This window comes from Mastomys coucha, unplaced genomic scaffold (genome assembly GCF_008632895.1).
Source record: "Mastomys coucha isolate ucsf_1 unplaced genomic scaffold, UCSF_Mcou_1 pScaffold18, whole genome shotgun sequence".
Lineage (NCBI taxonomy): Eukaryota > Metazoa > Chordata > Mammalia > Rodentia > Muridae > Mastomys > Mastomys coucha.
This window is the reverse complement of record NW_022196900.1, coordinates 13911003-13925798: the sequence shown is the minus strand read 5'-3', so window position 1 is coordinate 13925798 and position 14796 is coordinate 13911003. Positions and strand designations below refer to the sequence as shown.

Sequence of the window (14796 nt, the reverse complement as noted above, 5' to 3'; positions counted from 1 at the left end):
GGGAGGAAGGAAGGAAGGTAGGAAACCCCCGGCCTTTGAAAAAGCTGCGAAGGAAATGGTCAAGTCTTAAAAGTTTATTTTCACCTCAGAAGTATAGTTCCATCTCATTTGACTCATGACTCTGGTTGCCATAGACAAACCTTACAGCAAGTGGGATGTGTCATCTGACATCAGGGCCAGTGGTCTGAAAGGAAGTTGATTTTTGTGCCTGTCCTTTGGCATTGTGATGACTTCCTCTGAAAGGGGTTATGTTTTCTGTTAAGATGAATTAAGAAGCTTTTTTTTTTTTTTTAAATGTAGTTCTGAAATAAGAACCAGAGATGTAGATTCTTAAACTGGAATCTATTACAAAAGATTAAATGACGCACTTAACTGCTTTTTAGAGATAGGAAAGCTGCATAAAGACACGTTTGATCAACTTTTAAGTGTAGTCTTAGTGTTTGCGTAGGCTTGGCATCTTACAGTCCTAGAGAACTTCTCTGGCATTATTTATTCTTACACCAGTCCCGGGCAGAGTACATGCCTATACATTATTCCCCCCAAAGCTTTTTCTTAACTTTATTCTCTGGCAGAAAGGAGAGTTGACCCCCACACGGCCTTTTGGCCCTATACTGGCTTGACTTTACAGTAAGCAGAAGTCGTGGGCAGGCTTATGCTCGAAGAGATCTTTGCTTCACATGGCTGAGAATTTTTCAAGTTAGGAAAAAAAAATGTGCTTACTGCATGCTCTTATGAAACTGGGAAAATATGTCTTGTGTTTACCAATTGTGTGGTTGGGAGGTGGGCCAGAGGCAGCAGACTTTAGAAATCGTTGCGTTTAGCATAATTTCCATTGCCCCCTGCCAATTTCATATCTGTTGCATGCCATCGGTTTAAACTAAGAGGCATCCTGGGAAGGTCTTTGCATGGTAATTAGAGTTTCAATGTTGTCGGGGGCTCTTCACCACAGCATGGTAACAAGGACTTAAGGCCGGCGTAAGCTTGGAGCGTCCTTGAGTATCTGGCAGTTGGTGGCAGTCGGTGACAGTTGAGTGGACGACATGGCGGTGCAGATTCGCTTCTGTGTTTCCCAAACTGCATGAGTATTGAGAGGCTTCGGGTTCGTCACTTGGGCTGCTCTACAGGGGGCTGCTCTGTGACCAGAATGGACTGTGTTCACTTAAGCTGAGAGAGGGGTTAGAAATATTGTAATAACCCATGCCTCCGACAAATACTTTTCTAGGGCTACAGATACAAGTATGAGCCTCATGAGCAAAGGCAGCCCCATATTATTATAGAGATTTCTCTCTGCTGGACTGTGAGGGTTTCCTGGTGGGTTTGCTATGAAGAGCAGGTAGGGATGACTTAGAAGTCCTTTATGGATGAGTTGAAGGAGGCCTGCTTTTCCATATTCTTCTTGGGGGCAAGTAAAACAAAACATCCCCAATTCTGATGCTTTGTGCAGTTGTCAGGTATCTATACCTACAGATTCACAGTATAATTGTTTTCAGGAATCAGCCTAATTTCTGTGTCCAATGTCAATACAATCTAGAATAGTTAGCATAACCTTCCTCTAATGGTTCCAGGAGTATAGACGCTGGGTTTCCATTGGTTGAGTCGTGAGTTCCAGTCACGTTGAGAAAAAAAGACTTGCTTTAAGGATCTCCCTGTGCGAGAGGCATGAGAGAGTGGGGTGGATTGAGTCAGCATGCAGTATTGGAACATGGCTGACTGTGTCTGGTTCATTCCAAGGTTCTTTCCCTCATGGGGTGGCTGCAGTGGTACTTTACTTCAGCTCCTCCAAGCTGTAGTGATGTTACACTCCCCCCAAAGCATCTGGGACCCAGCTTTCCATCCTGGGTAATTTTTTTCTCATCTGTTTATATCCAACCCTTCCAGGTATTTTTGCAAGGCTACCAGTTACATTTGGCCGGTCTGTGTAATGGATCAAAATTAGAAGAAATCATTCAGCTCGGTGATGCGGAGGTTTCTGCCCTTTGTGGTCTACCTAGGGAGAAGCTAGATGCAGTGGATCGAGTGCTGCGCTACAACATGGACATCCTGAAGCCAATCGTGGTGAGTGGACATGCTCTGTGTCAGGCACTTCAAGTGCTGAAGCTTTTAGAATACGAAATCTTTTCCTGGACAACATGTCTTGTTTTTGTAGAAACTTGGGGCAGGAACTTGGTGATATAATTTAGCCCAGTCATACTCTGGGTGTTCTTTAAAATTTCAGTCCATTTCCCAAGGGTGAGTGGGAGAAGAATGTTCTGGGTGTGGCTGAGTCCAGGCCCAAGGTTTCTGGTGCCAGTTTCAACTAGAGAAGACCCATCTTTCATGTTTTTTTTTTTTTAATATTATATTTCCGAGGAAGGGGAAGAGTCCATTTGAAGAAAGATTCCCCCCTGCCAGGTTTAAGAAAAAGTCTTGAAATTATTAATGGGGAAATGGCTACTTATTAGGGTTTTAAAACAAGTAGAAGGGGGAGATTGTGTTAGATAGTAAAACATTGGGATTGGGTAAAACCACATAAAAATAATTAGCTCATATAATGACAAAAATGTTTTAGAAAGATATATTCACAATACAAACCATAACCGAGGAATGCAAGTGAGCCTTGGTGTATTGATCATCAGGGTTGGTTATAGAAATTCTACAATATAAATCTGTGAGTTTTCTGAGCTCTGTGTCAAAATGACTCCAGTAGCATCTGCAGTACCCAGCACTCTGCTTGTTTGTATACCAGGGAGAGCTGTTGTGTCAATAGGTTCTCTGAAGAGACATATTCTTCATTATACCAAGACGATGCTGTCTGTAATCATGCCAAACTGCATGAAGCTGGCTTGCATTACAGGGAACTATGCATTCCTATGGAGTCCTAAGATGGTCAGTTTCCATCAGCATTTCTAGCCTAGATCATGTGGGTTTTAGAAACATCTCAGAGTAGACCCTCTGAACTGACCATGGAGCAATTCTTGCACGTGTCTCAACTCTGCAGCTGTTGTGTGAAGAATAGGGGGGCAGCACAATGACAAGTTTCTTCTAGGTGCTTCTGTGGAGTGCACACATGCCAACTTTTGTGCCTAGCTTAATGTTTGCTTACTCCTAAAGTAACTAATTGTATTTCAGGGTTTTAAAGCTACTAAGCGCTTGCTTTGGTGGTCTGTGAGTCCATTAGTTATTGCCTTTGTCACTGTAATTTCAAGTGAGAGGTATTTCTTTATTGGAAATGTTTGTAGTGCTCTGAGCAGCAGCACTGCATAGAGAAGTACTGCTGCACAGCTCTGCAGACTTGACGTTTTGTGAGACACAAATGGCATGAAAGGTGTGATGATGTGAAATTGTGTTTGGGGCCTGCTTTGCTTCACTATGAGATACAGAGGTAAATACTTATCCTTCAAATTTAGGAAATATGAGTTATTTAAGAAGAGGCAGGAATTGATTTTGGTGCCCATTTATTCCATTTCATTTCCGTTTACTCATTGAACACCTGGAGTGTTTACAGCCCACTAAATCCCTCCTCCCCACAGAGTATCTGAACTGCTTTCAAAAATAGAATGCCACCATGGCCCTCATCATCTGTCCATTAACAGCTCAGATTTCGACTTAAAATTCCTCCCCTTTAGGAGGGTTTCCAACACCATGGAAATATACCTTCAAACCTGTCAGCTGTGTGACATCCTGTCCTGTTACGGCCTTGTAGATTAGTAGGTTCATGAACAAGTGTTAATTAATATGGCTTCAGTGTCCCCCCTTCATGTCTCCTTGGTGTAGAGAGTGAAATTCTGCTTCTGCCCCTTGGCTTCTGCTGAGAACGGTCTCTCATAAAGTCAGAACATGGGGGGATTTTGAGGCTCTTTTGAAGAAGATGATAGCGAGCGATCAGGATTGTGCTATGTGAACAGGTTTTGGATGCTGCCTCTGGGATAGAATGTCTTTCAAACATTCTGTGATGTTCCTTACTAATTAAGCAGTGCTTTAATTGGAATACCGGGACTGACACTTGGTTTATAATAAGCACACTTTTTTTCTTGCTACTCAACTGAAATTTTAATTTGTGACGGTCAGTGTGTATGTGACCTGTGCTTAATCGTGCTGATGGACAGTTAATTGTGCCAAGAACTTTGAGGACAACTGCCAGATGCATGGCCCAGTATCATGGGCGAAGACTGTTCTATTAATATGCTATTTCTGTACCAAAAGTGGCTTGTTGTAAGAGACATGTTTTGAAATATTGCCTCCTCATATTGTTATTATTTTGGATGTGAATATTTCCCCATTTTTTTTAAAGATTTATTTATTTATTATATGTAAGTACACTGTAGCTGTCTTCAGACACACCAGAAGAGGGCATCAGGTGTCATTACGGGTGGTTGTGAGCCACCATGTGGTTGCTGGGATTTGAACTCATGACCTTCCGAAGAGCAGTCGGTGCTCTTCCCCACTGAGCCATCTCACCAGCCTGATATTTCCCCATTTTTAAGTCAAAAATATTGTGACTTTCTCCTGGGTCTCCTCTAGGTGGTTAGGGTAATGGCATTTTGATGTGGCAGTGTGGCAGAGTTGGAAGACCATGATTTGAGGTCAACGAGATCTGGGTTCAAATATTGGTTCAGCTTTTTATAGATGCCATTGACTTTGGACAGAAATGTCTTAGACTCTACAAGCCTCCATTTCCTTTTATTTTATATGAAGATAATACAGTTCATTGTTTATTATGATTATTTGTTTGAAATATCTCTATGTAGATATATCAAGAGGTTGGTGCATACTAAATGCTCAATGAATGGAAGCTGATCATTTAATTGACATAAATAATATAAGTTGCATGCTAAAAACAGTTGCTGATAAGGCAGATGTTTCCTTTTGTAGCTCAGTGTTAAGAATCAGAAGCAAAATTAACAAAGCAATCCTGGAGAATATGTCAATGCAGAATTATATTTTTTTTGGTCCGGATCTGGCTGTAAGCCCCAAACAAAACTCACCAACTACATACCAACCTCCGGACTAACTCACTTGCTGAGCAGTGCCGTATTTCAGAACTGTTCTAGGAACCCTACTTGGTTGAGATTCTTTAAAAAGGCGGTTTTACAATAAATACCAGGGCAGATTGATTTATGGAACTCTTGTCTCTAGGATAAATGTAACAGAGGTCATGGACATGATGATAATCCTGAGTGTTCATAGTGTATTGTTAGGATAATCACCCTTGCAGGGAGCTTTGGGCCACCTGGCAACAACGTGGGTTATGTCACTGCTCAGCAGGGTGGATTTGGCTGTCCATGTGGGCTAGGTGGAACAGGTAATCTTTCCTTCACAGTCTCTGAACTATTCTTTGGGTCCTTTCTGCATCTTTCCCAGAGAGAGGACAGGATGGAAGTCTATGTGGGGATGTCTGTCTGCCTCCCCTGTGTAGGCTTCACTTCCCTTTGTACTGTAGTTGAGGGCCACGATAAGGAGCAGAAGTTGTTTGCTTCAGTTTTCAGGGTCTTTGCTGTTGCTCTGCTTTGTTTTTGTTTTTTGTTTTTTGTTTTTTGCTTTTGCACAGGAGTTTAACATGAAATGCAATTATTAGCTACTCAGAGTCCTGAATATCTTAGGAGTCTGGATACCTTGGGAGGTGTGCATCTAGGCTGAAGTCAAGGTGTTTGAACGTTTGGGTTTGTTTGTTTGTGACTATGAAGACAGATGTCTGTCTGTCTATCTATCTATCTATCTATCTATCTATCTATCTATCTATCTATCTATCTGCCTTTGAGCTCATTTGGGATTTTGGCTGAATTCAGTTCCTTCCATTTGTTGGCCAGAAGTCCCTGTCCTGGCTTCAGCCAGGGTCATGGGTCTTTTAACGTTGCTTTCAGAGGCAATGTTGCATCTCATCCTTTTTACACACATCTCTGTTGAGCACCTGGACTGGTTTAAATCTCTGACTTTTGCCACTGTCAGCAGGCAGAGAAAGTTCTATGCTTTTAATGGCTGGGGTCATTAGATCTGTCCATCCAGGTAATTCAAGATGATCTCCTTATTTTGAGGTCCATGTACTAAATTATCTCTACAAAGAATGTTTGCCCCATTGTTAATATATTCATAGATCCCAGAAATTAGTGCATGACCATCATTAAGAGTACTTCACCTGCCACGACTACCTTTGGATTGGAGACTATATTTCGTTATTTCTTTGAACTGCTCTCTAAGTGCCCTAGGCTTTTATTGATCGCTCTTGAGCTCTCTTCTTTTCTCTCACCCATGCTCTGAGAGTGATTCTGTTGCATGATAAACAGTATCTACCCAGGGCTCTCATGGAGAGTAAACAGTGGAAGGAAGTGGAGCATTTTTTTCTGAAACATTCATTCTACAAAATCCAACTATTTACTGGATGTCTGCTCTCTACATCGTACTTGGTTTAGGCTCTGAAGTTCACTCATGGGCAAGGCAGATAAGATGCCTGTGGAGTTTTCATTCTAGCAGGTTCTGAAGACCAGCTTTAAAGGCCATCTGTGGATTCTGTCCCCCTGCCTTGTCTGGCCTCAGTGGGAGAAGATGCGCCTAGCCCTGCAGAGACTTGATATGCCAGGGTCAGGGGATACTCAGGGGGACCTCTATGCCCTCAGAGGAGATGGGAGGAGGGGCTGTGTGAAGGAGGGGCAGCGATTGGGATGTAAAGTGAGTAAGTTAATAAATTGAAGGAAAAATAAAAAGACCAAGGCAGTATGTTGTAAGGACTTTTTCCCAGGCTCTGGGGTGAAGTGAGGTTTACCCCAGATAGATTGAGGCTCCGGTCCCAGCTCACCATCGTCTCAGTCATGTGGGAATTGTGTCTGATTCTTGAGGTTGGAGGGCAAGACCACAGGTTTATCTCATGTCAACAATACCTTGGATGTTGCTCATATGGCTGTGCTCAGGTCATCTTCACCTCTAAGAATCCTGTCTGCCTAAAAAGGAGAACTTTGTTTCTATGGAACCAAGAACTCTCTTCAGATGCCCTGTGATTCATGCTATGTGTTTCTACCAGGGCAGACCTTGGTTCTTATGCTAGGGTGCCTGTGGTTTCCGGAAGACCACTGCCCTCACAGCTGGGCTGTCTGCTTTCCAAGGTGCAGATGAGTAATGGGCGAGTGGAGCTGCCTTATCTTGAAGATCTGGGCTTGTTCTTAACTTCAGTAGACAAAGACTCAGAGGACACACGGGGCTTGATATTATCTTCTGCTCGGTGACCCCTTTTCCTGTTTGCAGTGTGTGTATGCATGTGTACACACATTTGTATGTAGGTGAGTACATGTGTATATGTGTATGCATACATTCGTGTTCATGGAGATCAGAAATAGATGCTGGGAATCATTCCTTCGCACTTTATTCAGTGAGGAAGGGTCTGTCGGTATGACTTGTCTCATTAGACAGCTTGTTTTGGGGGACCCCTCGCCCCTCGTCTCTCCCTTCCAAGGCTGGAGTTACAGGCAGGCTGCCAGGCCTACCTGATATTTATGTGAGTTCTGGGATCTGAACTCTGGTTCTCATGCTTCAACTTTAACTGCAGAGCCATCTCCAACCCCCTGCTTAGGAGTTTTAAGGACTCCATACTTCAGCATGTCACATGTTGACTTTGGCTTAAGGCATTGATGTAGGGTTTTTTTTTTTTTTTTTCTTTTTGAAAGAATTTTTGCTTTTCCTCTCCTTTCGCCTGCAAGACTTGAACATTTGTGAAAAGTATTAGATTTCATGAACTTCGTTTGGCTTTACTGCCTAGCTGTTTGCATGCTGTGCCTTTGTCGCTAAGCAACCGTGGCCCTCTCATTTGGTATTTGGTGCAGCAGCTCACTGTGAGGAGTTACTCTCTGACTGTGTGCTCATCTGCACGAACTGAGGGAATACATTGGTGAATGTAGTAATATTTTGCTAGTATGAGTGCTCAGCTCCACTTGCCCAAACATGTGTGCCTTAGTTATCCTACGTTTGCTCTGGAGAAACGCTGTGGTTTTTAAGGTTAAAGGCTTGTGTTTTCCTAAATTATGCTAAGAAGTGTATTGAACTGTATGTAGAAGCACCATAAACATGAAACGTTTTAATGCATGAAACACATTTAATATAAAACTTAATATTTAACTTGTTAAGTTATTTTTAATACGTTAATACCTTCTTTAGACATGAGGTCAGTCATTCCCTGTTTTAATAAAAAATACTAAAAGGTTCCTCAAAGGGAAGCTTTGTTGTCATGGTAATATTAGAGTGCATTGGGTTGGGCACATGCCGAGTGGGATGGCCAGAGATGTCATGGAAATATTAGAGACTGACTGGTTAGGCTAATCCTTGCCCATGGCACATGGCTGACTTGTTTTCAGTTTAAAGCTATTTTTTCTTTTTTTCAAATTTTATTTTTTTATTTTATTTTGTGCATATGGATGTTTTGCCATTATGTCTTCATGTGTACCAAGTGCATGTCTAGTGTTATAGAGGTCAGAAAAGTATTGGATCCCCTTGGACTAGAGTTTCACATGGTTGTGAGTTGCTGTGTAGGTATTGTGACCCAAACCCAGCCTCGGGTCCTCTGCATGAGCAGGAATTTCTCTTAATCATCACCCCTGCCTCAAGTTTAAAGCTCAAAAGTCTTTATTCTAGGGCAGAATAAGTGGGGAGTTAGAGATATATCTGCTTTGGGAAGTCATTTAGGGGAAGGTGGATTTTGCTGTTCTTATGATAGTATCTTTATAGAGTCCAGATCAGCCATGAGCTTGTGATCCTCATTCAGACCTGAATGTTGGGATTATAGACCACTTCCACAATGTGCAACTTTAAAGAGAAGTCAGGCATGTGCCAGAGATCATTTTGTAACGCACGTTTACAAAGAGGCACACAAAATTCTATTTAGAGGCCTAAATGATGGATATTAAGAAAAATGGGGAAGGTTACTAAAATGAAAACATGGTATGTGCAGAGTCTCAAGGGGAACAGGCAGAGAAGGTGATGTTTAGGAGAACAGGGTGGGTTGGATGTACTGATGAGCGACAGGAGGAGCAGAGATGAGATGGGATACTGGGGACGTGGACAAAGTCTATCCAGGTAGACTTGTGAGATTCATGTCAGAGCACTGAACGTCCTTCGTAGACGGAGGGCAGCCATGGCAGGTTCCAGTGGTTCGTGACTTGAGGAGGGGCCTGTAAGCCAGAGCACTTCCAGGGATTTGCTTAGCTCATTTCTTCCCACTGGGATGTGTCTCCCTCCCTTTATGCTTTCTTCTGGAAACATCTACTGAGATATGCTAACAAATATGCAAGACCCTATATTGAGTAAAATACCAGCCCAGAAATGAAAGCCAAGTGGATGCTGCTAGGTTGTCGGCCTTTAAAGTGTTTCAGTCTTTCACAGTATAACTGTTAAGCAGTGAGGAGAGAAGCAATGAAGTTGTCTGCTATAATCTGAGAGAATGGGCACAGAATAGCCTTTGTCATTTGGGGGCTTTTAGGAGATATTGTTCTGATATGATGTACACGTTACAGAAAATGGGTGGAAGTTTTTGAGTAATAAGGAAAGAATTTGTATTCTATGATATTACAGTAATTAGTTATGATCTAAATATATGGGACAATGCACAGATTCCTGTTGAAACACAAGAAGTACAATCCTTAATTAAGTATTTTCTTTCTCTGTACTCCTTTCTTTTTACTCCATGCAGGAAAATACTTTTATTCCTGTGGAAAGTAAGGACTTAATTTGAATTCACAGTCAAGAGAATGTTTTCTTTCAGGAGAAAAACAGGAATTCTGAGTTGCACTTTACTGTGCATGTTAAGTGCATCGGTAGAGCTTTGCGGAGCAGCGAGCGTTGTGGCAAGCTCTGCCTTCGCCGAGGAGGTGTGAGCATGAGGCCACAGTGAGTCGCAGGTGTGGATGGCATTCTGAGTTCAAGTTTCACGGCCTGAGTTATTCCTGAGATATGACGCCACCGTGAACATCTCTGTACCCTGTAAGATCCCAGCAATACTCAAAGGCGTGAGCTGCCTTCAAGACCTGATAGGCATTCTCTCGTCCTCCATGCCCACTCAGCCACTCTTCCCCCTTTATTATAGATGTATTGCGTTAAAGAGAAAATTGGGAAACATTACAAATGTGTGTGTGTGTGTGTGTGTGTGTGTATAATGGCAGAATGACAGAAACTACACTGGTGGGCTACTGTCCTCACTTGGCCACCTTTACATCAGATTGTAGTCACAGATTAAACCATCGTAGATCGCACAGCTACCACCTGTGTAACCCTGTCTATTGCCCAAAGGCAACCCCTGGTCTGGAGTTGCATGGTTTTAAACATTACACTGTATATATTTAAATGTGGTCAATGGCAGCACTTGGTATGGGCTTGCATGAGTTCACATTGTATATTCGTGTGTGCTGAGTGGACCCTGTTCATTCTCAGGAAGCTCCACGCTTTTGGTATTAACCAATGTCAATGTATGTGTAACTGGTTTCTACCACGTGCTCGTGGTATTCCATCTTATACTAAAGATGTAGAACATTCCATTATTCTAGTCTTTGACTTAATGTTTTAGGTCATTTATGGTTTCATCTGATACACAGTTTTTACATTTATATATCCACTTTCTCATTTTTGGTTGGATCCTTTTTTATATTTTGTTTAAAGGTCTTCCTGAACTCAAGTTCGTAAACATATTTTCTAATATTCTCTCCAATTTGTTTTAAACTTTCCTACTTCTTTCAGCTCTTTAATCTACCAATAATTTATTTGTAAATAGTGAGGTGAGACAGAAAACATGACTATTTAACTGAGCCAGGAGTAGTTTTGAATGGCCTGTCTTTTGACTGTCAGTTCGAAGCATTTCATTCTGCTGATGCTACCAGCGACATCTCTGGATCCTGTAAGATCCAAGCCAAAAAAGAGTGCAGTGAGGCCTGGAGCAAAAAAAAAAAAAAATCTCAATAATTCAAGCTGGAGACTTGGAGACTAATGCTGAACTTGAATTGTGGGCACATATATCTTAACTCTGTTACATCAGTCTGTGCCTTGAGCATCAGTTTGTATCAACTGCGGGCTGCCGATATTGTTAAAGTATACTGAACATCTACTTACAAGTTACTTTAAAATTACACTTTATTTGTTTGTGAATGGCACTCCATGTGTGGAGGTTGGAGGTCACTTTGTGGGCATCAGTTCTCTCCTTCCACCATGGATCCAGGTCTTGGTTGTCAGATTCAAGTCACATACATGTGGCAGGAGGCACCTTCCTCATCTCACCAGCCCTGTGTTATTTTTACTGACGTGAGAAAGATCTTCATGGTGACATTGGCTGCTATACCATATTACATATAGATGGTTTAGGCAATCAGGGGCTAAGACCTCAAGTAAGCCAATAGACTTAGACTTTTTGACTATTGACCATCAAATCATCTCATAAGACATTGCTTATGAAAGCTCCAGTATTTATGGTAGAGATAACCAGGTCCTTGTGCTTGCATATAAGGCTAGTTACACTCGGGGGTTAAATAGGCAGGTACAAAGTTCATACGGACAGTTTTTGAATTGTGAAAAAAACAAGGAGAATAAGCTTACTCTAAAACCAGCTCGAGGGACAGTCACTACTTAGGGAGATGCAAATTTATTCAGATGGACTGACTGCTCACTGTACTGTTAAGGGTAGGCTATCTCAGGCATTTGGTGTCTTGTAGACCTACCTGGCACAGGGCAAGGCACAGAGGCAGGATGGTTATCCTCCTGAGCCCCGCGAAGCTCCTTTTAAGGATGGGAAGAAGTGGGAGTCCTGAAGCTTACTGTGTGGCAGGCTCTGCTCAGAAGAACCTTGCAGGCATCTTGCAGTCCGGTGTTTGTGAAACTCCATGATGCAAGCAAGCAGTGCTGCTCTGCAGCAGAATAGCTGAGGTTATGGAGATGCCATGGGTCTTGCCTTGGGTTCTGTAGGCTTCGAAAAAGAAATGCATCCACCTACATTTCAGATTTTAGAAATACATATAAGGTGACTCTGGAAATTTTGTTTTGTCCTCATTTATTTTTGCTTTATAATCTTGAATCATAAATTAATTCGAAGTTAATAGTGGTGGGCCATGCTAAACACAAAACTAGTTTACCTCCCGCAGCTTCAGATTGGGACCTCTTCATTTGTATTTCCCCTGACTGAGGAAAACCACAGGTTCAGCTTTGGCTGTGCCGATCCATCTTCAGTTATGAAGTGAACTGGGAGAGAAAGCAGAACAGCCCACTGTGTCTGCTCCTGAGTTCCCTCAGGAAGGAACAGCCTTTGGCATGATCTGGGAGTTATAGCACAGGTGTCCCCGAGTATAGCATTGATGGGTTGACCATAGGTCCCTCGGAGGACTGTGACCGTGGGAGCTCTGGGATTTGGCTTTTATTCACAGGCTTTCCCAGGAGAACCCATGTGTCCAGCAGCTCCAGTTCTTTCATAGGCAGATGTTCATACAGGACTGTGCCAGCCACTGAGATTATGACGTCCATAACTCAGTATTCTGCATCTGGAACTCACGTTAAAGAACATGGCCAGACTGGATACATGGCTCAGCAGTTAAGAGCATTGACTGCTCTTCTGAAGGTCCTCAGTTCAAACCCCAGCAACCTCATGGTGGCTCACAACCATCTGTAGTGAGATCAGATGCCCTCTCTGGGGTGTCTGAAGATAGCTACAGTGTACTTACATATAACAATAGCAATAAAAAAGGAACACGTCCACAAATACAAATAGAAGAACGCTTCTGAGGCTGTTCCATATGTTAATCCTGTCCACTTTTAGCTAGCACTCTCTGTTACAATCTCACCGCAATCTTTGATGTGATAAATGCTGTCAGAACGGTCTAAAATTCTCAAGGTATTTGATAGACTGTTGAATAGAACAAATCAGAACCTGGGAAAACACTAAGAAAAGCTGCCTTCCCCCTGAAGAGTTTCTTCCTTATCCTTCCTAATTGTGGGACTGACGGTGAGCTTCCTCCTACAGCAATTCTGGTCACAGAGCCTGAGAGGCTTTTGTCCCAGCCCCCTAGGCTGTCTATTGTAATTTATCTTTGCTTTGGGCCCAATTAATTATTTTCTCTTGTTTACTGTGCAGCTAGGTTATTTTTCATAACAACTAAATATGTTAATTAGTAAATACAAGGTGACGACTAACACTAGACACAAAAACAGTGTTAACCTCTCCAGTGTTTAAAAAAAAAAAAAATAGTGAAAATCTGCTGACTCGACAGAACAAAAGGAGGCTTGTTCTCTTGCTTTGGTTATCATTGAATTTTATCTTTTCTTATTTACTTTATTGATCGATTGATTGATTGATTGATTGTGAACCATCCCAGACTCTTTTCTCAGGCCATGCCTACAAATATGTGTGTTGTAGAACTGTAGATAGAGTTGGGACTTTCTGGTCAGAATTTTTTTGAACACACATAGACACATGTGCATGGTCACACACACACACACACACACACACACACACACACACACACGCCTGTGCCTTCCTTGGTGTACCACATAAGATATTTGTATATGCTGTCTATTCACTAGCCTTGAGTTTTTACTGTTACAACCATCATGAAGAAGAAATCCTTATCTGAAGAAAAGAAGCACACCGGCATGTAGTTAGAGTAATTGTCCAGGACTCTCTATTGGCTAGAAGTTGGTATCTTGTTTCTTAAATTTAATCTTTATTTGGGATGGTTTTGATTTATTTATTTTCTATGTAGAGATTTCAAGACTGTATTTGAGCTTAGACACTAAGGTTTTTGTCCTCTTCTCTCTAGACAAGACTAAACTCGACATCTCATCTCCCGACTCAGTATCTGGCTGAAGCCACCACAGCCTTGCTGGACAGCTTAGGGGGCCTGGCCCAAGAGGTAAGTTGTGTTTTGTAAGCCACAGTGGACAGACTAACCACTATTATTTTCTTTCGTTCTGAGTTCTGCCAACAGGGTCCTTGTACTTTGAATATCACCTGCTGAGTCAAACTAAATTTTAGAAGCACAAGTAATTTAAAAATTTATCAGGTTTGATCTCCGTTGGGGAAGAAGAAACCAAAATGCATCAGTGTTGCAGAGATAATTAGTGGCTCCGGACCCCATGTTTAAATCTAGACCTTCCTCTGTGAGCTCCTTCTGCCCCTATGCACGTTTATGAAGAAAACTCTCTCATGTGCGCCCTACCTCCTACTCTGTGCACTGATTTTGTTTGACAGCAACTTCTTCATGTTGCTTCTTCAACAACAAGGCCATCCATTCAGCCATTGCGTCAGGATTCACCTTTGCTAGCTGACAGGAGCAGCCATTGCATGCTGACAGGAGTTCTGTGGCTTTCCCCACCCTGCCTTTTGCCTTGGGAAGTCTGGCCTCTGAGGCTCAGCATTGGGAATGTGGCTGCTAGCTAGGGCTGGGCTGATTTGGCCTTTAGGTCTACATGTTGTCACACATGACAGAGTGGACCATTGTCCTGACATCACAGTTCACCTTGCCTGTGAATCCCACCACTGTCCGTTCCGTTGGTCATGGATGGAACTCAAGGCAAGCTACAATGTTCAGGACACTGGAATACAATAATCCATGGGGGAAAGTTTCCCAGACTTTGCTCAGCCTGATCTTTAACTGAACTTTTAACTAATTTTCTATGCTTGTATCATCTTTTTTTCCCTTCTAAATATCAAAACGTTACCTTGTCTCCTGACAGCAAAAGTATTTTACATTCATTATTGAACAAGCAGTGCATTTGGAAAGTTTAGAAAACCCTGGGACCAAACACAACACCTCGATATGCATGCATCCATCTATCTATCTTTCCTTCCTTCCTTCCTTCCCTCCCCCT

General features: G+C 42.3%; 1 protein-coding gene across 1 annotated transcript in view; it reads left to right on the top strand.

Annotated features, from left to right (window-relative positions):
- The window catches only part of Abca1 (ATP binding cassette subfamily A member 1), a 121797-nt gene that overhangs the window by 50837 nt on the left and 56164 nt on the right, over nt 1–14796 (top strand). The window contains exons 7-8 of the mRNA XM_031377412.1: nt 1879–2055; nt 13746–13838. Of these exons, the coding sequence (XP_031233272.1) occupies nt 1879–2055; nt 13746–13838 (270 nt within the window). The remainder of the gene's footprint in view (nt 1–1878; nt 2056–13745; nt 13839–14796) is intronic.